The sequence below is a fragment of the Narcine bancroftii genome, chromosome 7 (genome assembly GCF_036971445.1).
Source record: "Narcine bancroftii isolate sNarBan1 chromosome 7, sNarBan1.hap1, whole genome shotgun sequence".
NCBI classification, from domain to species: Eukaryota; Metazoa; Chordata; class Chondrichthyes; order Torpediniformes; family Narcinidae; genus Narcine; species Narcine bancroftii.
In genome coordinates, this window is record NC_091475.1 from 181,860,500 (window position 1) to 181,888,029 (window position 27,530).

General features: G+C 42.9%; 2 protein-coding genes across 11 annotated transcripts in view; one reads left to right on the plus strand and one right to left on the minus strand.

Moving 5' to 3' along the window:
* Nucleotides 1-12,652, minus strand: part of LOC138739475 (NEDD4-binding protein 2-like 2) — a 53,756-nt gene extending 41,104 nt beyond the window's left edge. The window contains exons 1-2 of one of the 4 annotated variants that reach the window (XM_069891613.1): nt 11,948-12,641; nt 2,612-3,594 (exon numbers count right to left, since the gene is read on the minus strand). In XM_069891613.1, the coding sequence (XP_069747714.1) occupies nt 2,612-3,594; nt 11,948-11,950 (986 nt within the window). In that variant the 5' untranslated portion in view covers nt 11,951-12,641. Of the gene's footprint in view, nt 1-2,611; nt 3,595-11,781; nt 11,890-11,947 lie in introns of those variants that run through there. The other 3 variants (XM_069891616.1, XM_069891615.1, XM_069891617.1) reach the window with 3 other exon arrangements.
* Nucleotides 12,653-24,155: 11,503 nt separating this feature from the next.
* The window catches only part of pds5b (PDS5 cohesin associated factor B), a 275,445-nt gene continuing 272,070 nt past the window's right edge, over nt 24,156-27,530 (plus strand). For 3 of the 7 annotated variants that reach the window (XM_069891620.1, XM_069891619.1, XM_069891618.1), the window contains exon 1: nt 24,169-24,279. The gene's annotated coding sequence lies outside the window, so the exon portion shown is untranslated. Of the gene's footprint in view, nt 24,280-27,530 lie in introns of all 7 variants that reach the window. The other 4 variants (XM_069891626.1, XM_069891625.1, XM_069891623.1 and 1 more) reach the window with 4 other exon arrangements.

The window sequence follows — 27,530 nt, forward strand, 5'->3', positions numbered from 1 at the left end:
GTTGGTGTGCTCACCCATGAGTGCAAGCATCTCATCCATCAATTCCATCGGGCACCTGTCCCCCAGGGTGTCAAGGTGCAGTATCCAAGCGACACGCTGCTGTCTGGATAGTCCGAGGGACCTGGTAAGCACTCGCTTGACGGTCTCGTACTTGTACTCGGCGGGTGCGTGCTGAACAAGGTGCAGCACGCGTCTGGCGGTGGTCTGGTCCAGGGCATCGACCACATGGTAGAACTTGGTCGAGTTGGACGAAATCTGACAGAGGTGAAACTGGGCCACCGCTTGGCCGAACCAGGTCTCCAGCTCCTGAGCCCAGAATTCAGGCAGTCTTACAGCTATAGCGCTGATCCCAGGCTCGCTCATGATGGGTTCAAAGAAGTTTGAACCAGTCGGGGTCACCAATTGTAGCAGCGGCTACACTGCTCCTTCAATAACACATGCAACCAGACAGGTTGAGCTCAGTGAGCAGACTAGTTTATTGCAGGCTGCTGGGCTGGACCTGGCTGAGAACCGCGCTGGACAGCGCTGACATCACCCAGGCGTCACGTGGTCCCCAAGCGCGGGTTACTGAGAACTGAGCTGGAAGGAAGGGAAACCCCCAACGGCACCATTTTGGCCGGCTGCCCCGCCACGTGGCTTATAAGCAGGGCTGGTTCGCTTGCCTTGTGGTGAGCCGCCACAGTTTTATCATACATCAGTCATACAAGACGACCACCAATTTTCTGATCAACGCCCCAGATCGGCTTCAAGGAACATGCTGGAGTCTAGTGTGCAGGCCTCCCAGCAACAATCCAAACTTTGTTACAATAACCCAATCGCCAAGTAACAAATCTGTAAATTAAGCAAATGATTACAGTGAAAAAAACCTGAAATCTTTGCTTCTGGCTGGGAATATGCCAAATGGAGCTGGGTCCAAGTCTTCAGCATTGACTGCAGCTGAAGTTGGTAATGGTGACTCCATTCTGAACATTGGGTGTGATGCTGTCTGCCTCAAAGTAGTCGTCTCAAGCTCCCGGACTGTAAAGTGGCTCAGTTGGTTAAGGCGAGGTGGTGGTCAGGGACCAGCAGTGGCGATGGGGAAATGGTCAGGGACTGGCAGCAGTGGTGGGAAGGTGGTCAGAACTGGTTCACTTTTTCAGCCAGAATTTTAAGGTCACCTGTTTTTGTATCTGTCCTACAAGACAACCCCTTTTTTTGGGTACTTCAAGGGTTGTCTTATCCGCCAAAATAAACAGTATATTGAATTTGTCTTGCTGAATAGCAAGCAGTAGGGAGTTGCTCAAAATCTGCAATCAATTACAATTTCATGGGAAAAGAAAGCTTTCTACAACTTAGGAATATACAAATATTCTTGGATAAAGCATTTGTTATATTTGCAAATCTCACTCCAAGTAAATTAAGGGGTGTACATAATATTTTCCTGCTCTATTTCCAAATCTTTGCTTTGAATGGAATCAATGATTGAATCTCCACAACTCTTGGAACAGAAAATTCCAAAGAATCACAACACTGAATGAAAAAAATCTTCCAGAATTACTGTTCTAAATCACCTAGTCACATTTTGAAACAGTGATTCCGAATTGTAAATGTCCATCAAGGGGAAGCATCCCTCCTCTATCTATACTGTCAAGTCTAGCCTATTCAATCTTTCTTCAAGTGATTAACCCACCATCACAGGAACTAACCTTCTGAATCTTCCCCCACCCCCACTCTTTCCAAAGCAATTTTATCCTTTTTACAATACAAGAACAAAATTGTTAATAAATTGTCAACCTACAAAGTGCCTCTATAGTTGCAAACACTACATTACATCACATCTTGAACCTTCTGAACGGTGGAGAGGTTACGGGGAGTTTGCAGTGAGTTACTCGCAACAGGATTCTTTACCTCTGACCACCTCTGTTCAGTTTCTAGACAATAGTAATCCCCTTGATATTGACAGTGTGGGATTCAGTGATCAGAATGCCATTGAATGTCACAAGATGATAGGTGGATGTTCTCTTGTTGGAGATTGTCATTGCCTGGAACTTGACAGAATATCACGTGTTCCCAAAATAGGGTTTGGGAAGGAAATTTATAATTGGTAACCTGCACAGGTATCAGTAACACAGTTCAAAGTATTATAAATTTTTGGAACAGTTTTGGTATTATAGTGCAATGTTTGAAGCTATAAAGCTGCAGCAAGCTTTCAGAGAAAATCTAATGGTTGACAAATGTATTCATTCCCATTTAATCTTCAAACATTTTAGTTACCTTTCAGTAGATAATTAAACTGAAACTTCAAGATTCTTCTACGCTTTAGATTTTAGATTAAGATTGGCACTTTATTAACAAATGAAATAAAACAAATAATTTTAGTTACCTTAGCTATCAGTGAAATAAAATTTCATTCTAAGTTTCATTTATAAAACTATACCAAAAAATCATTAGATCATAGTTGTTTCATGTAATACTGAAGCTTATCCAGATCAAAATACTTTTTTCAGATAACAGATTACCCATCAGATTCAGTGATTATAGATTTTTCTAAGTGTAAGCAATTACAATATAAACAATCACATTTTTTTCACAAGACAAGCACTAAAGTGCAAACAATTGGGATCAAACCTACCGTGAAAGTGTAGATTTTCCACATCCTGGAGGACCACGCATAAATATTAGCAATTTATCTCCAATAGCTGGATTTGTAAGTTGCTCTACCTCCCAATAGTGTTGACAAAGGTTGGGCTTCAACATAAACTGTTGATGCATTGTATTTTCATGTTGACCAAAGTTGTAAAAATATCCAGATTGTATCATACAGTTATTAATAGACTGTGCCTGCAAGATGCTACTTTCATCTTTTCTCGAGAATGCTGTAATATTACAGTCATCAACATAACTATTACTTAGCTTTTGGTCATGTGGAAAAGGCACTGGCCCTCGTGATAAGACATGTCTTTGATCAGCAAGTGGTATAATGAACTTTGGCAGTGGTGGTCCTTGAGGACCAATGAAAGCCTGTGGTTGGTTCCAATGAGATCTTGTGGGAGTCGGAGTGGAATTCCAATGTATTTCACTTGGGCGTTCAGTCATTAGAATTTGAGAGTGTGGGTCATCTGTTATTCCAAATTTATGTCGCACACCTGCAATTCTATTGTAAGTCTTAACAGTGGTATTTAATCTACATTTATTCATTGTATCTTCTTTGCTTCCTGTTGAATCCTGTGAACCATCTACAAGCAAATCAGTCTCACTTTCAATTTTTTCCAATTCCTGATAAAACAGCTTTAATTCATCTTCAATTTTAAATGTGTTTCCAGGTACAGTAATACATTTTTTCTCTTTGTACTCCCCAGCCGCCTCATTGAAAATAGAAACAGATGACAATTCTTTCTCCTTGCTTTCTCCCTGCAAGTTCTTATTGCTGTTTGGGGTAGGGGCAATGTCATTTTGTTCACAAGTATCACAAGTTTTTTCTTTCACAGTTAGTTCAGAGGTGTTGCTTTCAATTTGTGCAGTAGTGTTCTCTGTCTTTTGTCTTTTGGAACTTGGAAAACTTGCTCCTTCATCACTCAATTCTAAAGACTCTGTGTTAACTTCTGAACCAGGCATCTGATAAACATTATAAACATTTTTTTTAAACTAAGTATGATTTTAAAAACATAATTTCAGAGAATGTACATATTTAAAAGTTGACAATTCCATTTCCCCCATTTGGCACCATTTCACAGTTTAGATCGTGTACACAAAAAAAATTGTATAACAGTGTGCATACATGAAAGCTTTACTTTCCAACATTCTATTTAAAAAAAAAACTGGGATTAATTTTGATTTCATTCAAGATAATTTATTCTCCTTTCATTGTGTGAAATATTTCTCTTTTAATTTTCAATTCATGGTTAATTTCTTCATTTATCAAAGTCAGGAAATATATTTCTGATTTTGAACCATGTTACTAATAAAAATAAATATTAATTTACACAGAAACCACACAAAATAGAAGGGATATTCAGTTGCAGAGCAGATTAAGTTCATAAAAATGAAACAGCGTACCACCCTGCAGCAGCCAAGTGCCCACATTCCTGACAAAAAAAGCACTCAATATAGATCATGAAAAAAAATTCAAGCCAGCATTTTATTAAATGTGTACGGTAAGCCACTTGCAGCAGGTTAATAGTTTGACAATATATTTTTTATTTCTGCAAGTCAGTTAGAATGGACAAAACTGAATATTGCCAAAATATTATTAACAAACGAAGAGGCTAAATCTAATTCATCAATATTACAGTTGAGAAAAGGTAACTAGGGAGGTATTAGAGAGAAGCTAGCCAAAACTGATTGGATGAGGATCCTAGCAGTGAAGATGATAGATATCAGTAAGATTGAAAGAGTGCAGAGAAAATTTATGAGCATGTTGTCAGGGCTTGAGGAACGGAGTTACAGGGAAAAGTTAATCAGGTTAAGACTTTATTCTCTGGAGTGTTGAAGAATGAGAGGAGATTTGATTAAGGTATACAAAATTATGATGACTATAGATAGAGTAAATTCAAGTAGCTTTTTCCATTGAGGTTCAGTGAAATACAAACAAGAGGAAATGGTTTAGAGTGAAAGGGGAGAAGTTTTGGGGGAAATTCTTCAAACAGAGAGTGATGGGAGTATGAAACAAGTTGGCACCTGAGGTGGTGAATGCAGGCTCAATTTTAACATTTAAGAAAAATTTGGAAAGGCACATAGATGGGAGGGGTATGGAGGGTGCAGGCAGAATAATAATTTGGCACTGATTAGAAGGGCCTATTTCTGAACTCTAATGTTCTGTGGTAAAGCTGCAATGGCAGAAGTTTCTGGGAATAACACTGAAGTTGCACAATCGTTTCATCCCAAAGAAGAAGCATTCTAAAGGGAGGATGAGGCAACTGTAGCCAAAAATGAAGCCAAAGAAAGTGTAATAGCAAAATAGAAAATACAATATTGCAAAAATTACCAGGAAGCCAGAGGATTGGGTAGCTATTAAAAACAAAAACTGAAAAAAGCAATAAGGGGAGAAAAAGATGCTAACAAAAGAAGATACAAACATTTTTTTTCCCCCAGATATAAAGAGAAAAAAGAGATAACGGTGGACATCGGACAGCTTGAAAATGCTGGAGAAGTGGTAATGGAAATAAATACCAGTGGCAAATGAACTTAATAGATATTTTTATCTTTGTTTACTCAGGAAGACACCAGTGATGTGCCAGAAAGTCAAGAGTCAGAGGGTAGAAGTGAGTGTAGTCATTATTTCGAAGGAGAAAGTGCTTGGGCTGAATGTGAAAAAAGTCACCAGGACCAGATGGACTACAGCCCAGGATTCTGAAAAGGCAGCTAGAGATTGTGAACACATGATTAGGGATCTTTCAAGAACAATTTCAGAGGACTGAAAAATTGTGAATGTCACTCCAGACTTCAGAAAGTAGAGAGACAAAATAAATTATTGGCCAAACTTTAGTCAGTAAGTTTCTGGAGACCATCATTAAAGAGGCTTCTGGAAACTCAAGAGCACAAAATAAAATAGGCTAAAGTCAGCATGATTTCCTTTAGGGGAGATCTTGCCTGAAGTTAGAACATTACAGAACCAGGCCCTTCTCGTCTGCTGAACTATTATTCTGCCAAGTCCCACCAGCCAGTACCCAGTCCACAGGTCTTCATACCCCTCCTATCCATGTACCTGTCCAAAATTTTCTTAAAAGTTAAAATTGAGCCTGTATTTACTACTTTAGCTGGCAGCTCATTCCACATTCCAACCACATTCATTATGCAGAAGTTCCCCCTAAACTTTAACCTTTCACCCTTAACCCACATCCTCCGATTTGTATCTCACGTATCCTCAGGGAAAATGCCAACCCATATTTACTTGGTCTATAGTCTGCATGATTTTAAATACCTGTATCAAATCTCCCCTCATTCTTCTATGCTCCAGGGATTAAAGTCCTAATCTGTTTAACCTTGCCCTGTCATTAAATCCAGGCATCATCCTGGTAGTTTCTCTGCACTCTCTCAATCTTATTGATATCTTTCCTATAGTTAGGTGACCAAAACTGCACACGATACTCCACATTTGGCTCATCAATCTCTTATACAACTTTACCATAAAATATTGAGAATAGGAGTTGGAATGTTGAGTTCTGAACCAATATGCCAAAAGCTCTCAAGAACACTACATACCTATGATGCCATATTTAGGGAATATTTTCCAAGATCCATACCACACTCTTCAGTACCCTGCCATTTTCTGTGTATGATCTTTCAAAAATGCAATACCTCACACTTGCCTGCATTAAATTCCATCTGCCACTTTTCAGCCATTTTTTTTCCAACTGGTCCAGATCCATCTAGAAGCTTTGAAAGCCTTCCTTGCTATCCACAACACCTCCAATCTTGTGTCATCTGCAAACTTGCTCATTCAATTTACCACATTTTCATCTACATCATTGATAGAGATGACAAACAACAATGGTCCCAGCATCAATCCCTGAGGTACATCACTAGTCACAGTCCTCCAGTGTGAGAAGCAATCATCTACAGCCACTCTCTGGCTTCTCCTGTCTAGCCAATGTCAAATCAAGTTCACAACCTCACCATGAATTCAGAGCATCTGAACCTTCTTGACAAAATTCCCATGTTGGACCTTGTCAAAGGTCTTACTAAAGTCTATGTAAACCGCATCCATCAACTTTGCTAATAACCTCCTTGAAATACTCTAGAAGATTGATTAAACACAATCTACCATGCACAAAGCCATGTTGACTACCCATAATCAGTCCCTGGCTATCCAAATACTTGTATATGTAATCTCTGAGATCACCTTCCAATAATTTACCTACTACTGATGTTAGGGCCACTTGCCTATAAATTACTGGGTTACTTTTGGAGCCTTTTTTTAAAGCAACAGAACAACATGAGCTATCCTCCAATCCTCCAGCACCTCACTCAAGCTAAAGACACTTAAAATATTTCTGCCAGAGTCCCTGCAATTTCTACACTAGCCTCCCTCAGCGTCCAAGGGAATATCTTGTCGAGTCCTGAGGATTCAGCAACACCTATTTTCTTTCATTTGTATAGGACCAATGTCCTCACTGCTTGTTTTCCTTACCTCCCTTGACTTTGAACCAGTTTCCTAGTAAATACTGATGCAAAAAACCATTTAAGATATCCCCCATCTCTTCTGGCTCCATAAATAACCAACCACTTTGATCTTTGAGGGAATAGACTTTGTCTCTTACTATCCTTTCACTCTTAATATACTTATAGAAACCTATACGCTTTTCCTTTACATTGTTTGCCAAGGCAACCTTGTGTTTTCTTTTAGCCTTTCTGATTTCTTTCTTGTTTTTTTTTTGCATTTTTTATACTTCTCAAGTACTTAATTTGCTATTATGTTGCCTATACCTGCAATGCACCTCTCTCTCCTTCCAAACCAGATCCCCAATATCCCCCGAAAACCAAGGTTCCTGATGCCTGTTAACTTTGCCTTTAATCCTGACAGGAACATACAAATCCTGTACTCACTAAATTTCACTTTTGAAGATCTTTTACTTGCCTAGCACATCCTTGCCAGAAAACAACTTAACCCAATCCATGCTTTCTAGATTCCTCAAAATTGGCTTTTCTCCAATTTAGAATTTCAACCCGAAGCCCGGCCTATCCTTCTCAATAATTACCTTGAAACTAATGGCATTGTGATCTCTGGACCTGAAATTTTCCCTTACACATTCTTCTGTCACCTGTCCTGTCTCTTTCCCTAATAAGAGATTGAGTACTGCCTTCTCTCTAGTTAGTACCTCTATATATTGATTTAGAAAACTTTCCTGAACACATTTGACAAACTCCAAGCCATTCAGTCCTTTTACAGTATGGGATTCCCAGTCAATATGTGGAAAGTTAAAATCCTCTAACACAACCTTATGTTTCCTATAGCTGTTTGCTATCTTTTTTAATATTTTATTTTAAAGTTTTAAAAAGCACATCTACAATTATTAATAAATTGGAAAAAAATACATGTGTGTGTATGTCTCACACACACACACACACCCCTTTATCCCTCCCAATCACACATAAACCACTAAAAAGGAAAAAAAGAATGTGAAAAGCACAAATATAACCTCAATTCAAGTAGCTGTGGTGCTAAGAATTACCACCAGGACGAGTTATTGAGAGCTCTAAAACTTTCAATTCAATATATTGCAAGTATGGGCTCCATATTTTCAAGAAATGACATTTATTACGTAAATTATAAGTTATTCTTTCCAAGTGGAATACAAGAACATAATTAGGCATGCTATCTTAACATTTCTAAATCTACATCTGATTTTCAAGTAATGGCTATGCATTTTCTGGAAATAGCTAAAGCTAATCGTAAGAATTCACATAGTTAATCTTAATTTAAGACGAATCATTTTAACATTACCAACAAAAATAAGGTAGGATCAAGTAGGAGTTTTAACTTTAATATTTTTTCCAAAAATACTTTCACCTCTATCCAAAAGGGTTTTACTCTGGCAGCCTGCTATCTCTCTACAGTTTTGCTCTTCCAATGCTCACTGACTATTGGGCAGTCTACACAACCCCATCATTGTGGGCATATCATTCCCATTCTAGCCAGTCCTGCCCCTCCTGCAACCAATTTTTACTAATGGCCATAATTTCACAATTCTACATGCCAATCCACTCTCTAAACCAGGGGTGTCAAACTCAAATTCACGGAGGGCCAAAATTCAAAACTTGGACTAAGTCGAGGGCCGAACTAAATATTTATTGAAAATTTTCAACAACATCTGCATGTTTTCTCTTCTTTCAACATATGTAATGTTAAACTTTAGGATATAACTTTAGGAGGATAATGTTACAGGTCAGGAGTAGGTAGCTCAAGTTCACCCTTTGTTTGACCTGAGGGAAACCTATTTGGTCCCTGTGGAGATGTAGTCAGCATTCACAGACTGTGTCCATTTTGGCCTGCATCAGGACTCAGCATTTCCTGCTCACTCCTCAGGCTCTAGGCCTCGATTCACCCTCGACCCACCATCCCTCTACCTGACCAGTCCTTTACCCAACCTCTACTCACCCCTCACTCCACTCACTCTGCCTCTACCCACCCCATTCTATACACACCCCTCTACTGCCTCTCCCCTCAACCTGTTCCTCCCTCTACCCGTCTCTCACCCTCTAATCACCCCTCCCCTACTCGCCCTACCCCTCCCCTTTTACCTCTTCCCTATCCACCCCTCCTTCTACTCATCCCTCCCTCTAATTGCCCCTCGCACCACCATAACTTCCCCTGCCCATTACTCCTCACCTACACCCTCTGCCCACCCCTGCTTACCCACCCACTCAGGCCCAGCGCGCTGCCGATCAGCCTTTGCGGACAGCCACCATCTCTCTTCACGTGCAGGGCCGAACCAGCCGTCCCTGGGGTCCGCGCGGGTGCAAGCGCTGAAGGCCGTGGCGACCGGGAGAAGTGCGCTCGCGCTGTGGAAGGGCCGTCCGGTGCCAGTTGCGCGGGGCTTGCGCTGCCCAGGGGCCGTGCGCAGCCTGCCATGCCCGTCGCGCCGACAGGAAATCACAGGCGCTCGCCCATCCGCCGCACCGCTCGACAGGTGGGAGAAGTGACTGGTTGTGCGGGGAGCCTTCCAACTGGCTTGCCGGCTGATGTCATCGACAGACTTCTCGTGTTACAAAGGGGAAGGATGTGCAATGAAGGGGGAGGATGGTGGGGGTGACATTACCAAAAAACAGCGTCGGCTCTCGCTGCAGGGCGGGACACCTCTAATACATTTTTGAAATGATCTTGCGGGCCAAATATAATAACTGAAAAGTGATGGGGGAAGAGGGCAAAGGAGGATAGCTGTGTGATAGGAGAAGGAAGCATAGGAGGTAGGAAGCTGGAGGAAGGGAGACTGAGGGATAAGGAAAGAGAGGTCAGTGGAGGGTGTGATTGGAAGTTGGAGAAGTCAATATTTATGCTCTCTGGAGACCATGGAGACAGAATACAAGGTGCTGTTCCTCCAATTTTCAGGTGACTCGATTTGACAGTACACAAGATCATGGACAGACATAACAGTGATGCAATGATGTGTGGAGTTAAAGTGGTTGGCCACTGGGTTTCACCAAAGGTGCTCTACTGTACAACAAAACTTCTCAAATAATTAGATCATGCAATATCTGTGGAGAGGGGAAAATTATTTTGGGCTTTCTCAAATTTTAAGACCAGGAATAACCAAAGATGTGCAGAAGTGGAAGGAGAGGGAAGGAGATGAGAAAAGTCAATGTCTGAGAAATGAGAGAAAGGGCGCTCAATCAAGGCAAAAAAAAATAGTAATATGGTTTTTCGAGAGGAAGTCCAAATTCACACAAGTTAATTGAAATTAGCAGATTGTCCAAGGATGCTAGGAAGCAGAATTAAAAATGGAAGAAACAAATCATGAAAATTTTATGAATACATAAAGAAGATGTAGATTGCAATGCATAGCCAGAAGGTGGATTAAAAAGGGGAAAATATAATATTTTTAAATTTATGATATAGAGGAAAGTGAGAAATTAAATTATGAAGTGGCATGGGCTGTTATGGAGACACACTCATGCAAATAAATTGGCAAAAGAATGACAGGTGATGTATAAAGAATGAATTTGCAAGGTTATTCAGTTGTGTGTGAAGATACTAAAAAGATGGGTTATTATAGAAGTTAGCATGAAGGTACAGCAAGGAATTGGAAAGTTAAATCAAAGGTTAACCTTTATACAAGTGAGATGATACAAACAAAATCATAGAGCATTTTAGTGAATAACCTTGCAATGTTGTAAGGGTTCACCAAATTGACTGCTGGGATATCAGTCTTGCCATACAAAAGTAAAGTTGATTGAGCAAACATTTAAGGGTTCAGAAGAATCATGATCTCATTGAAATCAGATATATACAGTTGACGTTTGAACAAGAGGTAACAATCTTAGAAAAGATGATCATCCAAAGCCAAGATGAAAATATTTCTTCACTCAAAATGCCACAAATCTTTGGAATTCTCCGTCAACGAGGGCCATGAAGGCTGTGGTTGTGCAGATTCATAACGGATAGATTTATAGATAATAGGAAGCAAAAGTGGGGTTAGTACAGGAAAGTGATATAATTTAAGGTAAAAGATCAGTCATGATCTCAGTAAATAGCTTACTTAGTGAAATGTAACATTTTATTCATGTCTTCATTTGGATTCATATTTTAATTCCTACATCTTTTCGAGGAAAAAGGAAAGCAAAATCAGTTGATGATTTTCGAGTTTAGGGAAATAAGTGGATCTCATTGGAACACTGATTTTTTACACAAGAGATGCATACCGAGAAACAACTTTATATTGTAGATCAGAACATTTTTGATCTTACTAAATAGTGGGAGGTTATTTGCAGGGGCTCCATCTTTTTTTCTTTGGTCTGGGTTAACGTGACGAGAGAATTGAAGTGACACCAACTTAATAATGCACCTTTTGAACAATGATTTCAGAATACGTGAATCGCGTATAAATGTTACTTTTAACTATTTAAAGGTTTTTCAAAAAAAATATAACGACCATAGCAAATAATATCTTTGAAATAAAGAAAATACAAGTGGCCCTGAGGGGAGAGCTTTACATGTCATATACTGCACGCAACTTTAAGGCCGTGGGCCTGACCGATACAAAATAAATGGCTATATTTAGAGGCCTCAGGAGAGTTGTAAGCCACTAATATTTCCACCCCCCCCCCCTCCAAAGTCTGTTTCATTTTCCGTAAAAGAACTCGAACCAGAATCACGGTGGCAAAAGACGAAGTTCGGAGTAAACCTTGGGGAGCCGGAAGGAGGAGAATTTCTTCAATCCTTCAGGCGCATTTTTGTTTTCAACCAAATAAATGAAAACAACAATGAACGACAACAGCAGACGACAGAAAAAAAGTCACAAAGTAAACTCACCATTAGTAAGAGGTTTATCCGTGAAGATCTTTTTTTTAAATATAAAAACTGGCCTTTTATACGATCACTCGAATTCAACGCCGATCGTGTCACCACGGGGAAAATGGCGACCTGCAAACGTCATTAGCCAACAGCATGCCGGGAGTTGTAGTCCAAATATTAATATGCTAATCCGCCGTGGATCAGCCATGCATATTCATAACATACAACGGCAAGACGAAACGTTTGTTTATTTTTTTTTCTCGCCTAATGATTTCTCTGGCACATTGTTTCTTGTGCGATGCCCAAAAGTGCAGGAGTCACTCAGCAGGTCACGTCGGACGTGAAGGGTAACCCACGTTTCGGGGCCTGAGGCCTGAGTGAAACGACGGCAGGCGCCTGAATCGAAAGGTGGTCTGGGGAGGAGAGGGGGACAAGGCCGGAGGTGGAAATGGCTGGCACGGTAGAAGAGAAGATGAGTAAAAACATAAAATGCCGGAAAAGCTAAGCAGGTTAAACAGTGGCCTTGAGGCAGTAAAGGCAAAAGGCTTTTTCAGGTGCCTTCTCCGCTAAGACTGCGCCTGAGAAGCCGAAGCGGCCCTTTAAATTACAGTTCAGGTGGCAGCGGAGAAAGCGCAGCGCTGGCCCCTGGAAAGGACAGCTGCGCCGGGATGCGCATCCTGTCCCTTGGGCTGTCACCTGGGACGTCCCCACACTGATCCCGCTGACCCACTCTCTCCCCACTCACGGGGCTGGAGCGGCCGGCAGGGAGGAGACTGGAGCACTGGCGGGTGAGCATGGGGGCTGAAGCGGCCGGCGGGTGAGTATGGGGGCTGGATCAGCTGGAGCACTAGCGGGGGAGAAGGAGGCTGGTGCGGCCGGCGGGTGAGTATGGGGGCTGGAGCGGCCGGCGAGTGAGTATGGGGGCTGGAGAGGCCGGCGGGTGAGTATGGGGGCTGGAGCGGCCGGCGGGTGAGTATGGGGGCTGGAGCGGCCGGCAGGTGAGTATGGGGGCTGGAGCGGCCGGCGGGTGAGTATGGGGGCTGGAGCGGCCGGCAGGTGAGTATGGGGGCTGGAGCGGCCGGCGGGTGAGTATGGGGGCTGGATCAGCTGGAGCACCAGCGGGGGAGAAGGAGGCTGGAGCGGCTGGCGGGTGAGTATGGGGGCTGGAGCGGCCGTCGGGTGAGTATGGGGGCTGGATCAGCTGGAGCACTAGCGGGGGAGAAGGAGGCTGGAGCGGCCGGCGGGTGAGTATGGGGGCTGGAGCGGCCGGCGGGTGAGTATGGGGGCTGGAGCGGCCGGCGGGTGAGTACGGGGGCTGGATCAGCTGGAGCACCAGCGGGGGAGAAGGAGGCTGGAGCGGCCGGCGGGTGAGTATGGGGGCTGGAGCGGCCGGCGGGTGAGTATGGGGGCTGGAGCGGCCGGCGGGTGAGTACGGGGGCTGGATCAGCTAGAGCACCAGCGGGGGAGAAGGAGGCTGGAGCGGCCGGCGGGTGAGTATGGGGGCTGGAGCAGCTGGAGCACTAGCGGGGGAGAAGGAGGCTGGAGCGGCCGGCGGGTGAGTATGGGGGCTGGAGCGGCCGGCGGGTGAGTATGGGGGCTGGATCAGCTGGAGCACCAGCGGGGGAGAAGGAGGCTGGAGCGGCTGGCGGGTGAGTATGGGGGCTGGAGCGGCCGTCGGGTGAGTATGGGGGCTGGATCAGCTGGAGCACTAGCGGGGGAGAAGGAGGCTGGAGCGGCCGGCGGGTGAGTATGGGGGCTGGAGCGGCCGGCGGGTGAGTATGGGGGCTGGAGCGGCCGGCGGGTGAGTACGGGGGCTGGAGCGGCCGGCGGGTGAGTATGGGGGCTGGAGCGGCCGGCGGGTGAGTACGGGGGCTGGATCAGCTGGAGCACCAGCGGGGGAGAAGGAGGCTGGAGCGGCCGGCGGGTGAGTATGGGGGCTGGAGCGGCCGGCGGGTGAGTATGGGGGCTGGAGCGGCCGGCGGGTGAGTACGGGGGCTGGATCAGCTGGAGCACCAGCGGGGGAGAAGGAGGCTGGAGCGGCCGGCGGGTGAGTATGGGGGCTGGAGCAGCTGGAGCACCAGCGGGGGAGAAGGAGGCTGGAGTGGCCGGCGGGTGAGTACGGGGGCTGGAGCACCCGGGGGGGTGGGCGGGTACGGGGACTGGAGCGGCCGGCGAGGCAGAAGGAGTCTCTCGAGTTGGGTACCGGCATTGTTTCGACCAGCCCCCTTCTCCCCACTCCCGAAATCAGTCCCAACAGTATGAGAACAGCCCGCGCCGGCCGTCTGACAATGTGGGGACTGGGAGAGGAGCTGTCAGGCCACTGTGAGGCGGGGATTATCCCTCTCGGAGGAGGGTTACCAAACTCGCCTTGCAGGCGCCTCCTGCACATTCACGTGGCCTTCCCACAGCCGCATTTTCCCAAAATATGCGGCTTTACAAGCGGGTCAATTGGCCACCTGAAAATACCTGAAGCTACATAACCATCGTTTCAGGCTTAAATTCTTCAATTATCAAAGTATGAGAAAATGCCGACAAATGTCCGAACAAAAGGGGGAGGGGTGACAAGACAGGAGATGATAGAGGGAGAAAGGAGGGAGGGTACAGCAGCACTAAAGGGGAGGGGGATAGCAGGGCTGTGTGGGTGAAAGAACTGGAAGGACAGGAAAAGGGGGGAGTGGAAAGAAAAGGCAAGCAGGTTAATGTTTCTGCCATGTGGCTAGAGGGTGCCCAGACAGAAAATAAGGTGTTGTTCCTCCAATCTGTGGGTGGTCAGTGTGGGCCAATACATAAGGCCATGAACAGACAAGTGAGTGTGGGATTATGACCCAGAATTTAAATGGGTGTGGGAGTATGACCCAAAATTTAAATGGTTGGCCACAGGGAGGAAGTTGAGAACAGTGATGTGGATGATCCTGATCCTCTTTGTTAAATTGTATGTGAAATAGGTTAATAAAGTGTTTACATAAAAGTTTAAAAAATGAAATAAAAGGAAGTTTAATTTATTGTAATTATGTATGGTGTTCGCACAACATCCTCTTGCCATAATGCCCAGTTTCACAGAACATATCATGAACGTTAAGCAGTGCAACAGCAGCAATATAAATTCAAGACAATGGTATCTTCAAAACAATAATTTTTATTAAAAACTATTAATAATATAAAATCTTACTAAAGTCTAAACTTAACCCAACTATGCACAAATGTGTGTGTAGGGGGTGGGGGGCAAATCCCAAATCATTATAATTCTGAAGAGATGATTTTAAAGTTCAGTCTTAGAAATATTTTGTGTTGAAACTCAGTCTTTAAATTGCTGTTCCAAAGTTCTCAAACTCATAAATTCTTGTAGATTTGCTTTTAGAGAACTATTTCTTAACACAAATGACTTTTTCACAAATTCCCCTCTCTTGCATGGATGTTTCGCATGATGATTTCACCAATCTGGACAAGGGTTAAATGAAGTGCTCTCTCCTTATCACAGGGAGAAAACACAACAGTACCTCCCTCATTGAAGATTACTGCATCTTTTACTCTTTAGATGAAACTGGTGCAATATTAAAAATGCCTTCTTGGAGTGTTCATATCACATGAACTGCTGGCTTTTGTTTCAAGTTTCAAATGCCTTCTTGCTTGTTCATACAAATTATCAAACAAATGCCTGCTTGTTTGATTAAATGTCTTTCCTGAGTTTGAAGTTCCTTCTTCTCCAAAAGTTAATGAGAAAATGCTTCTGGCTGTCTGCTCAGACCAATAAGCAGAATGGCTGTGTGTGCACACAGGTACTTCTGAGCAAACATCCATTCTTAGGTTTCAATGGATAACAATAATGGAACTGCTTAATGCTCTGAAGTAGCAGTCAACTTGTCTCTGAGAAAACAGGCTTCCAATGAAAAATCACATCTAGATTTATGAATGCTTACAGTTTTTAACTGAACAATGATACAAACAGCTGGACATAGGAGACAAGGCAACTTTCAAAATGGTGTTCTCTGTGTGTAATTGTCTGTGTGTTCCTGTATCCGACCCACAAAGTCTCTTTGGACATACATTTTTTTCTTTTTTTGTCAATTTATTCTGAATAAAATTTATTTTAAAAAATAAAACATGTTACAGGTGCTACTCAATTTACAACAGGGGTCACATTCCAGCAAGTCCATCATAAGTCAAAAAAAAAATCTTCTTGTACTATTTTTTTATAATTAAAATTTGAGTACCTTTATTCTACACTGGGAAAAAAAAACATTAATGTACAGAACTGAAAGCACCCTGGGCTTTCAAACATTGAAGAATGTTTGAAACATTAAACTAAAATTAATTGCTGGATGGTGGAGATGTGAAATTGTACTGCATATTACAATCATGGGAACAGATTGGAATTCAAAATTGAAAGTTTGGATTTGAACCATTGTAAGTAGGAGAGCACCTATATATAGTAGAAATTACAGTTTTTCTAGTGAATTGAAAATTTAAAAAGAACAGCAAATGCACAAGCACTCTCAACTCAGACTCTGGCATTCCTAATGCCCAGTGCTTTGTCACCTGGCAACTTATCAAAAACACACTTTGGAATGCCCATAACTGATTGGTCTTTCAGCACATGGAAATGTTGGTGAGGGAATGCTTCCAACTGACACATTCCAGGCTGCAGGAGTACATGTTGAGAGACCCACAGAGGCTTGGTGCAGCCAACTCAAGGGTGCTGTGGGGAAGAACCACAGTCAAGTGCTCCCATTACCGGGCATTGGGCTGAAATAGAGGGGAAATCCCTCAAGCAACAGGGTGGGTGGGGGGGGGGGGGGGGGAGGTGACAAGATGCCACAGGGGTGCTAATGGTATAGTTACAGAACAAATGTAATAATGTACATAGGAATGTGTAGATGATTGACAGAATGGATGTGAAACTTTTTATTTTTTGTAAATAATTTATTGTGAATAAAGTATTTTTTGAAAAAAATCCCTGATAACAAACTCATCCCACACTTCAGACCTGGTTCCTGCTGCACTTCAACTGACCTGTCACCCCTCCCTAACTCTGGTCCCGTGGCTCACATTCAGTCATAATTACTGAGCCAAATGTCAAACCATCAAACTTTCTGAAAAATTAAATGCCAGATTTTTGGAGTTTATGGCAAAAGCAGAAGTGGTCCCAGACTTGCAGATTTTTTGCTAGAACTGCCATAAGTATACAAAAATGAGGCAAACAGTAATTAAGGCAAATGTGGGTTCCTGATCAACTGGCAAAAAAATTATAATTGGAAAATGAAAATTGCAGAGCAATTATGGGAGTGTTATTTGCAGGTTGGTCTACATCAGAAAAAGCTGACATTTAAGAATTACATAATGAGAGTTTAGGGCCAATTTTGTGCCATAAGGGTGAAAGGTATAGATCTCAAGTTCAAGGAACCCTTGATATCGGGACATATTGAGAGCTGGATTAAAATAAAGGAAAAATGTGACTAATATCGATAAATGAAAACAGTGGAGATCATTCAGGGGAGGAGAGGAGAGGTATAGTCAAGAGTCGATGGAAGAAAGGTGTTTGTTTGCATGATGGCCTGAACTGCTTTCGTAATTCTCGATGGATTTTTTGCAGTTTTGGCCAGAGCAGTACCCTTACCAGTAAAACATGAAAATCTGAAGATACCGTGGTTGAAATAAAAACACAAAGCTGTAGAAACTCAGCAAGTCAAGCAGGGTCCAAGCAAAGGTAAAAAATACATAACTGACGTTTCAGACTTGAGCCCTTCATCAAGGTGAAGTACCCTTGTGATGCACCAGATAAGATACTTTCTGAGGTGCTCCTGTAAAAATTGGTAAGAGACCTTGGGGACATACCAAATTTTGTTAGGATTCTGAGAAAGTTGTCAATTATATGGTTGTAAGTGGTTGGATCAGGACAGATTGTTGGTGATATTTACCTTAATAATATTCAGTTCTCCACTGTCTCTAACTCAGTAGCGTTGATGTAAATGGGAATGTGTGCTCTCCTCCCTACCCTGTTTTCTGAAGTTAATGTAAAGCTCTTTCATTTTGCCAATATCAAGGGCGAGATTGGGTCTTGACTCAATGCCACCAGATAGACACTCAGTCACCTTCCTGTGCTCTAATTCATTTTTGTTTGACAACTGACCAACAACAATGTTATCACCTACAAGAATGTAGATGGAGTTACAGCAATGTGAGTGCAGGAAGTATAGTAAGGAGAAAAGTACCCAGACTTGTGGAGCACCAGTATTGAGGACTATCACAGGAGGTATTGTCACCAATCCTCATTGCTTGCGGTCTGCAAGTCAGAAATTCGATCCTGTTGCAGATGTGGCTGCTGGGACCTTTATCCTAGAATTTGAGAATAAATTTATTTTGGACTATAGTGCTGCGGACAGAATTGTAGTCAATAAAGACGAATTTGATATAGATGTCCATTTATCAAAGAGTCCCAGAGCAGAGTGCAGAACCAGGAGATGGCATCTGCTTTGTAGTTAAGCAGAGAAATCTGAGGGAAGACAATAAAGGTATACAAAATTATGAAAGGAATTCGTTATTTACTATGTATTTTTCATATCTCTTTGAACTGTATGTGTTTATAAATTATAATAATAATAAAAAGATTGGAAAATAAAAATTTATTCTGTAATATTATTGTTTAATATCTCTGTATTAATTCGTTATTTACTATGTATTTTTCATATCTCTTTGAACTGTATGTGTTTATAAATTATAATAATAATAAAAAGATTGGAAAAGAAAGAAAGAAAGGAATAGAGAGTGTAGATGGTAAGAACCTTGTACTAATTTCAAACATGCCTATAATGAGAAGGCATAGGTTTAAAAGGGAGATTTATTTCACCCAGAGGTTGTCTTCTTTTTAAAATATTTTTTTTGGTGTTTAAAGTATAAACAATTGAATGGAACAATTATACAATGTGCTACAAAATTAGAAAAAAATTACAAAAATGAACATAATTTGTGGGGTTGGGGGGTTGACTTTTATACAGTTCACACTTTGGGCATGGTAAATACCTCCGCTGCTCAAGGCATCGAGAGCTTGATAACTGTCTCTGGGTTGTAAGTCCGTTTTCAGGGCATTGGGAACTCGGATGGGTGGGAGTCTGGGGCGAGGGTCCGTGGTCGGAAGCTCCGATGAGCGGGCAGCTGAGGCAAGGCTCCACGTATGGGGTGTCGTGAGTTCCAGTGGTGGGCAGTCAGGGAGTTGGGAGCTCCTATCGGTGAATGGGTGGGCAGTCGGATGGTTAGGGTGTCAGGTGTGATGCATATTTGATGATGCTTCTTGCCTTGCTCAGACATCGTACCCTATAGATGTTTTTGACAGTAGGCAATGGGATGCCAATAATCTGTTAGGCAGTTTTCACTACCTGCGGGAATGCCTTGCGATCTTGCGCAATACAATTTCCAAACCACAGCTAAATACGAGCACATTCTCAATTCTGCATTCACACCAGTCCAACAGTTTCCTTGGTCAGAGGTGCATCTTCCTCATGGTCCTCAAAAAATAAAGATGCTGTGGTGCCTTTTTAAATAGAATTGAAGAATTCAGGGACCAAGTGAGATCTTCAGAGATATGGACACCAAGGAATTTAAAGCTCAATAAATGTTCCACCACTACTCTATTGATGTAAATTGGGACTTGAGTGTGCCTCCCTCAGAGAGGGAGTCACAACTAGAAGGAGACCCAATACTAGACGATTAATAGTGTGTATGCCCTGGCACACGTGCTGAGGGTCTGAGGATATGAAATGCTCTTCGATCTTTTGTTTATATATATATATATATATATATATATACATTTAGCCTGAGAGATTTCCCTTCTTAAGTTGGTCCTGGTTAATCCAGAAGTCTCCAGATCTGAAGGCTAAATCTCTGTCTTTGAGTAAATGGTGAACCTCACTGTTCATCCATGGTTTTTGATTTGCAAATATTTTTATTTTCTCCTGTGATGTCACTCCATCCACACACTTGTTGATATACTCAAGAACAGAATTGGTATATGAATCTACTGTAGCACGAGCAGCAAACACACTTCAGTCTGTATGTTGAAAATGTTGCTGAAGAACCAAGTCAGCACCCCCCAGCCAGATCTTAATGGGTGTTGCTTGTTTAATAACTGGGCTGTACTTGGGAAACATAATTAATGAAGATGGTCAGACTGACCTAAGTGAGGGAAGATAGTGGTTTTGCAAGCATCAGGCACGTTTGTATAAACCTGATTTAAGATTTTGTTTTTGTTACCCCACATATTAAACGTAACCTTTTGATGGAATTTTGGAAGTTACAGTGATTAAAGTCCCCAGCCACAATAAAGGGTCCATCTGGATATAATGACTTCAACTTGCTGATAGCAACATAGCAGCATTGAAGTTTTTCATGTCTACTTTAGCATTCGCGTCTGGAGGTACATAAACTGCAACAGCAATGATACATGTAAATTCTTTTGGTAGATAAAAAGGCTTGCACTTAATAATTATGAACATATAGGAAATAGAGTGATATGGACCATGTCCCAGGCAGATGGAATTATTTGGTTTGGCATGATCATCAGTTTGCATTTGTTATTTACATATTTCAATTCTTTTCTTACTAAACCTTTCCCTTGCACCCAACCAATGGTCTCTGCTCTCCTATCTTCTGTCCAATATTCCAATAGTTCCCCCCACCCCAGTTTCTTTCCTCTTTGATAATAACCCCATCTAACTTTAGCCTTGATAAAGGGTCCTGACCAAAACATCAACTGACAATTTCTATCCAGGGATGCAGACTGACCTGCCAAGTTTCTCTATTTCCCTTGGTTCATTTAAAATTGTGCTTTCAAACTCTTCTATGATCTCACCTTTCACTGCCTGCACAGTGTTCACAAGCTACACAGTGCTCTGAGTTATGTTGCTTGAACTCTGGCTGCTGAATCATCTCTGACCTCTGTAAATCCTTTTTCCCCCCCCCCTGAAAGGTAGATGAAATCTGCAATGGATGTACTGCGAGGGCAATAGCAGCATGTATTCTCACAGCAATACTTTGATTGTTTGTTACCTGGCTAATGAAGTATTATTTCAAGTATTAGCAGTCATCAGAAGTTGGAATAATTTTAATTTAATCTATAATATTGTAGTTGTTTTTATTTTACAAAAGTACCTCTTTGCCTGCAGCAAGAATGAATTTTGGTTCAGAAGGTCATTGTACAAAGAAATGACAATCAACTCATTATTGAGCATTTTTTTCCAGATAAAATACAAAGGTTGGGGGTGTTGAAGATAGCATAGAAGCTTGTAATAGGTTAAAACAGGAGTTGGGCAGAGAAGTGGCAGATGGAGTTCAATCTGAATAAGTATGAATTCACGTTGGAAGGTTGAACTTGTAGGTATAGTATGTAGTTAAATGGCAAGAATCTTAACAATTTGGAGGAACAGAGAGATCTTGGGGTCCAGGTTCACAGATCCCATAAGTTGATAGGGTGGTTTGGAAGGCTCATGGAATGTTGGCCTTCATTAGTTGGAACATTGAGTTCAAGAGTCATGAGTTACAGTTGAAGCTCTATAAAACCACACATGGAGTACAGGAATTGCATTCAGTTCTGGTTGCCTCATTGCAGGAAGGATGTAGATGCTTTGGAGAAGATATAGAGGAAATTTACCAGGATGATGCCTGTATTGGAGAATACATCAAATGAAGTAAGGCTGACAGAGCTCGGGCTTTTCTCTTTGGAGCAATAAAGGATGAGGTGTGAATTAATAGAGGTATGCAAGATTATGACAGGCCTAGTGAGGGCGAACATTCTTTTCCTGGGGTAACAACAGTAATTACCAGAGGACGTCTGTTTAAGGTGAATGGAAGAAAATTTAAGGGAGATGTCAGAACTAAGTTATTTAAAAAAAACTCAAGAGTGGTGGGTACCTGAAATGCATTGTTGGGGCCAGTGATGGAGGCTTGTAAAATGGTGTCATTCAAAAGACTTTTAGATAGGCACATGGATGTTAAAACATAGAGGGTTATGGATATGAAGTCAGGAAAAATTAGATTGTTGTAGAGCAGGTTTCCATAGATCAGCGCAACCTTGTGGGCCGAAGGGCCTCTACTGTGCTCTAATGTTCCATGTTCTGCAACGTGACAATAAAACATGTCGCAGATGTTTGTTGCGTAACTTGTAATCCATGGACTCTTTTGGGAGAACCACTTGCCACAACAGCAGTTTGGGTACTTGATTTCTAGTCAAAACCAATTTAGAATTAAAAAACACATGTTATTTTACTCTTTGTGGAAAGGAAAGCTAGCCTGGATACCTGTATCTAGCTCGCAGAATTCAGTTTTCACTTTAAACTAGCGGTTCTCTCGTCACCTCTGGAAGAAACGTGTAAAGGCTGAAGTTCCTTGTGCAACAGCGCCATTAGTATTTGGAGGAACTTTAGGGTAAACATGCTTAAACATATCTACTAGAAATTACCAATGCAACATTGCACTTGAATATTACGTTCAAGAACTTAAGATGCTCGATTTTTTTTCCTGTAATCTCACCACCATTATATGAACATGTCTATGAGCAACTTTGTCTCCACTCCGTACTTGAATTCCTCTGATTCGTCTTTTCATACAATTGACCATATTATCTCCACCCTTTTGGCCTGGGAGGCTAAAACTACTTTGGAAGTCTCCTCCTTGCCCAGACCAACTACATCACATTAAAATAGAACATCAAATTCTACATGCAAGTTGACGTGCCGTGTTTAATGTAAATACCACAAGTCACCCTTACTCTTTGTAATTGGTCTGACTACTTGTCTTACTTTGCCAACTATTAGGAAGATAAAATTATTTAAAATCCTCACCACAAACTCCATTTACTTTTCACCTCTCCCTAATTACTGACGCTATCCAAGATATGCAAACAATACAGCTTCTGCATCATAGATCATTTGCTGCCATCTGTACAACATCACCTCCCCTCTGCCTTAGCTCATGTTTTGCAAGAATCCTGACAGATGCTTTTAATACTTACAAACTATTTGAATGTTCTCTAAAGTGACCTTGCACCCGACAACAAATACAAGCCGATTCAAAACTGCTCACGCATATCAATCTTATTCAATCATTGCTGCCATCCATGCTGGCTGTTCAATATTGGCTCCTGATCCAACAAAAGTCCAATTTCATACAGTAATTCTTATTCGAGTTATATTTCAGTGACCTTGGAAACCCTCCAGTTCTTTAATAATTATTTGAAATAACTGCATTTCTCCACTTCTTTAATCATTCCAACACTGACTGGTGAGAGGTGGAAATGCAAAAGAAGTCTCCACCTCCAGTTGTTTTGGTGCAAAATCCTCCCGGCCTCATTCTCCAGAATTAAGACCCAACCTTGACCTTGATCACTATTTACACTTATTGATACGATCCTTCTGTTATTGTTATCAGATTTAATCTAATGCTCCAATGAGGTGCCATGGGAGATTTTCTTAGGTCGAGGTAAAATAATACAGGGTGTTGTTTTTATATCTGTGACCTTAGACATGAACCCTCTCAATTATAGGAATGGGGTCAACGGCGAGAGCAGGAAACATGCAGAGCAAAAAGTAATTGTTGAGATCTTTAATGTCTAACGAAGCGATTCTTATACGAATTCTGAAAACTTTCCCTTGATAAATCTATTATTTCTGTCGTGCAGCCACATTGTAACAAATGATGTTGTAAAGTGTGAGCAAAATCCTCGAAACTCACTTTCCAAGCTTGCAATACTTTTCCTTCGACGTTTGGAGATGCTCTTGCTCCAGTTTTACCAGCAGAGTCGCCCGAATCATAGAGTTCCTAGGGCGAAACTTTGATTAAACAAAATGTTCCATGTACTTTAACAAGTTAAAAGGCCATTCACTCATTTCAGATTCAGTGATAGGTCTGGTTTCGCGCCCCCCAACAGTGTTTCAATTTCCCGATCCCCCCCAACAGTGTTTCAATTTCCCGATCCCCCCCAACAGTGTTTCAATTTCCCGATCCCCCCCAACAGTGTTTCAATTTCCCGATCCCCCCCCCAAAACATGATTTGCAAGGCGGTTGGCGACTTCACTCCCCTTTTCTTTCCCGCTCCCTCCCAAAACATCGCTGCCGACCAGGAAGGGCGCTCAGGGACCCGCGCCCAAGCTTCGGCGGGACTCACCCTATTTGTTGACAGCGTCCCACCCCCCCCCCCTTCTGTGACTGACACCCCCGCCCCGCCAAACCGGCTCACCGCCGCCGCTGTCGTTCATTGGTGCAGCCCGAGACAAATTGGCGCCATTTTGAAGCGTTCCGGGGGTAGGCGGCAGTGGCGCGGCGAGGGTTGCGTTTGAGGCGGGTGAGTGCGGGGCAGAGCGGAGGTACGTTTTAAACATCTCTCTCTATATATAATCTATCTTCTCGTGTTCCCCCCACTCCCCTCCCCCCAGTATTGTGTTTGGAAAGCCGTATGCGCAGACTTGGCTTGCTCGAGGGACCCGCTGTCCGAGTGTGCGGTGCGGGCGCAGGGGCGTCTCGTCCGCCGCCGCCGCCGCGGCTCCCGAACTCGCCTCTGCCTCTCATCGCTGTCCTTTTCTTTCAGCCCGGGTGGGGGGTGGTGAGGGGGGTGGTGAGGGGGGGGGTGGGGGGGTGGTGAGGGGGGGGGTGGGGGGGTGGTGAGGGGGGGGGTGGGGGGGTGGTGAGGGGGGGGGTGGGGGGGTGGTGAGGGGGGGGGTGGGGGGGTGGTGAGGGGGGGGGGGAGTGTGTCCAGCTTCTGGACGCCGTGCCCAGGATTGTTGTGAAGAAGCCAGCTGATTAACAATGTGTGTGTTTATGGAGGGAGGGAGTGGGGTGGGGGGGGGTGGGGGAATGAACGTGTCTGGTCCAAGTCTCTGCTCCCTGAAGGGTCGAGCTGGCGGGGTGTCGGGGCCTGCTGTCGCTCGTGTTTTTCTTTGGCCTGGAGCTGACGTACTTGCGCTTCTCCGCATATGGATGTGTTCCTCCCGTGTCAGTGGGGGCCGCCGATTCTTCCCTCGAGGAATTAGGTTGGCAGATAAATAATGAGCCTCCCTGCCCCCCCCCCCCCCCCCACCCCATCCCCACCCCCAATCCCCATCTCCGGGGGGCTCAATCTGGAGAGCGAAAGGTCAGTGTTGTGGAAAGCGAGGTAGTGTTGATGACATTTCTCTAATTTGCTCCCTCCGACAACCCGCTACCGTCGAGGATGAAGATGTTTCCAGGGTTTTGATGCGCAAGTGTCTTCGACTCTGGGGGGGGCTATTTTAATCAGAAAACACGTTCAGTCCATGAACTTTTAAAACTTAACGTTACCCAGTCTCCCCCCCCCCCCCCAGGGCCTGATTTTGTGGGGGGGGGGAACTTAACATCCGAGAGAAAAAATTCCAAGTGTTTTTTTTTAAATCTGATTTTCTGCATCTTTCAAAGAAGCCTGTATTTAAATTACTTTTCTGCCTCAATACCCAAAATTTTGAAAATTCTCATTGTGGAATATGAATCTGTTTAGATCGGAGGATTAAAAAGGGTATAAACCAATCCGTTGTGGTTGTACTCAGATTTATCTGTCTCTTGTGGAGGTATTTATTGCAGGATCTGTCCTCCTATTTTCAAAACTGAAAGCACAGCAGCTGTCCGACTGCTACACAAAGTCAAAGAGCGTAGGTCAGACCCTTTGGTCAAACTTGCCCATGCTGACCAAGTTGGCATTTACCCAGCCACCTCCAAGCAGTAAATTGCTGACCGCAAGCCAAAATGAAGGATCGTCAGTATTTGGCACATCTGAGGAGCTGAAAATTTTTTTGTTTTGGACCAATAAGCTGGCACTTCATTAAAGCCTGGATATTTTGAGTCTGCATTTATTAACTTTCTAAAATCCTTGATGGGATGAAATTCTAAAATTTTGTATTACTGGCTATTTATTATTGAATGCTGGAATATGCTTGAGGGGCTATTTAACGTTTTCATTTGTATTATTCCCTATGTCAAACAGGATGTAAGGTATTCCAATTCTCTTGTTTTTTTTTTTGTTTTGTCCCAACCTTAAGAATAAATGGGTTTAATAAATGTCAGAGTTGGATAAAACTTTGCTTTTCTTGCACAGCATAAATAATAGGTATGATTAATAAGTTTCCAGTTTGACAGTAGTGGTGCTCGTGAGGAAGATGATCTTAAATTGTAGACTGGTATTGATCTGCTCGGAAGTTGGACAGAATGATGTCAGAATTGTGATGAGGGAAGAGCAAAAACCTTAAGTCTGGACCTGAGGATATTGAGAAACTGGGAACTTGATATAAATGTCTGATTTCTAAAGATGGCAGTGCAAGTAGATATGGCGATGAATATGCTGGCTTCATTAGTTTTGGCATAGCATTGGAGATCCTAGCACAATTTACTAAAACTTTGGTAGACAGCAGCTCAAGTGCTGTGTGCAGTTCTGGTTGCTGCACAAGAGGAATGCACTGAAGAGAGCGTGCAGAAAATTTACCAGGATGTAGTGATGAGGAAACAATTGATAGTTTCAGTTTAATTTCCTTGGAGCAGAGGAGGCTGAGTGAAGAGCTATTCAAAAGTATAAGAGGCATAGAGAGATTGGATTGTGAGAAACATTACTCCATAAGAGAGCTTTTAGAACCAAAGGGTATAGGTTGAAGGTGAGAAGTAATAGGGTTAAAGAGGATCTGAGAGAAAATTGTTTTCACCCAAAAGATGATTGTAGAAGCTGGTGAAGGCAGGTATGTTTTTAATGTTTAACAAGTATCTGGACTAGCACTTGAATTGCCAAGTAGTAAATTGTGGATGCTTGGTGGCTGACATAAGCATCATGGTTCAAAGGAGCTTTTTCTGTTCTGTGTTACTCTATGAAAAATATGATTCAACTCTATCTAAGAAGAATATTGCCATTGAACATCATGTTTCTTGGTTTAGTTTGCATAAGAAATTCTATAATATTTTTGTACAACTGTTGATTTGTAGCATACTTTTGTATTTTTGTTTGATTTGTAACAGCATGGTGCAGCTTCAAAAAAAACTGGCTTTCCCTCTACCACCATCAACTCTGCATTTACCCGCATGTACTTCACATCTGCTCTGGCCTCCTCTGCCCCCGTGCACAACAAGGGCAGGGTTCTTGTCCTCACCTACAACCCCACCAGCCTCCACATCCAACACATCCTCCTCTTCCATTTCCACCACCTACTACATGATCCCCTCCCATTTCCGCCTTCTGCGGGGACTTCTCCCTCTGTGACTCCCTTGTTCAGTTGTCCCCTTGGTATCTACCCCTGTGACCGCAGGAGATGCTCCACTTGCACCTACACCTCCTCTAACCACCATTTTGGGCCCCAAATAATCCTTCGAAGTGAAGCGACATTTCACGTAAATCTGCAGGGTTCATCTACTGCATCCAGTGCTCCCATTATGGTCTCTGGAGAGGCAGGTTGGAGCCTGGGAGGTCACTTTGTTGAGCATCTCTGCTCTGACCAATGCAATGGTGGATCTCACAGTGGCCACCCATTTCATTCCCTTGCCAACATGTCTGTCCATGGTCTCATGCACTGCCAGACTGAGACCACCTGAAAATTGGAAGAACGACACCTCATCTTCTGACTGGGCAACC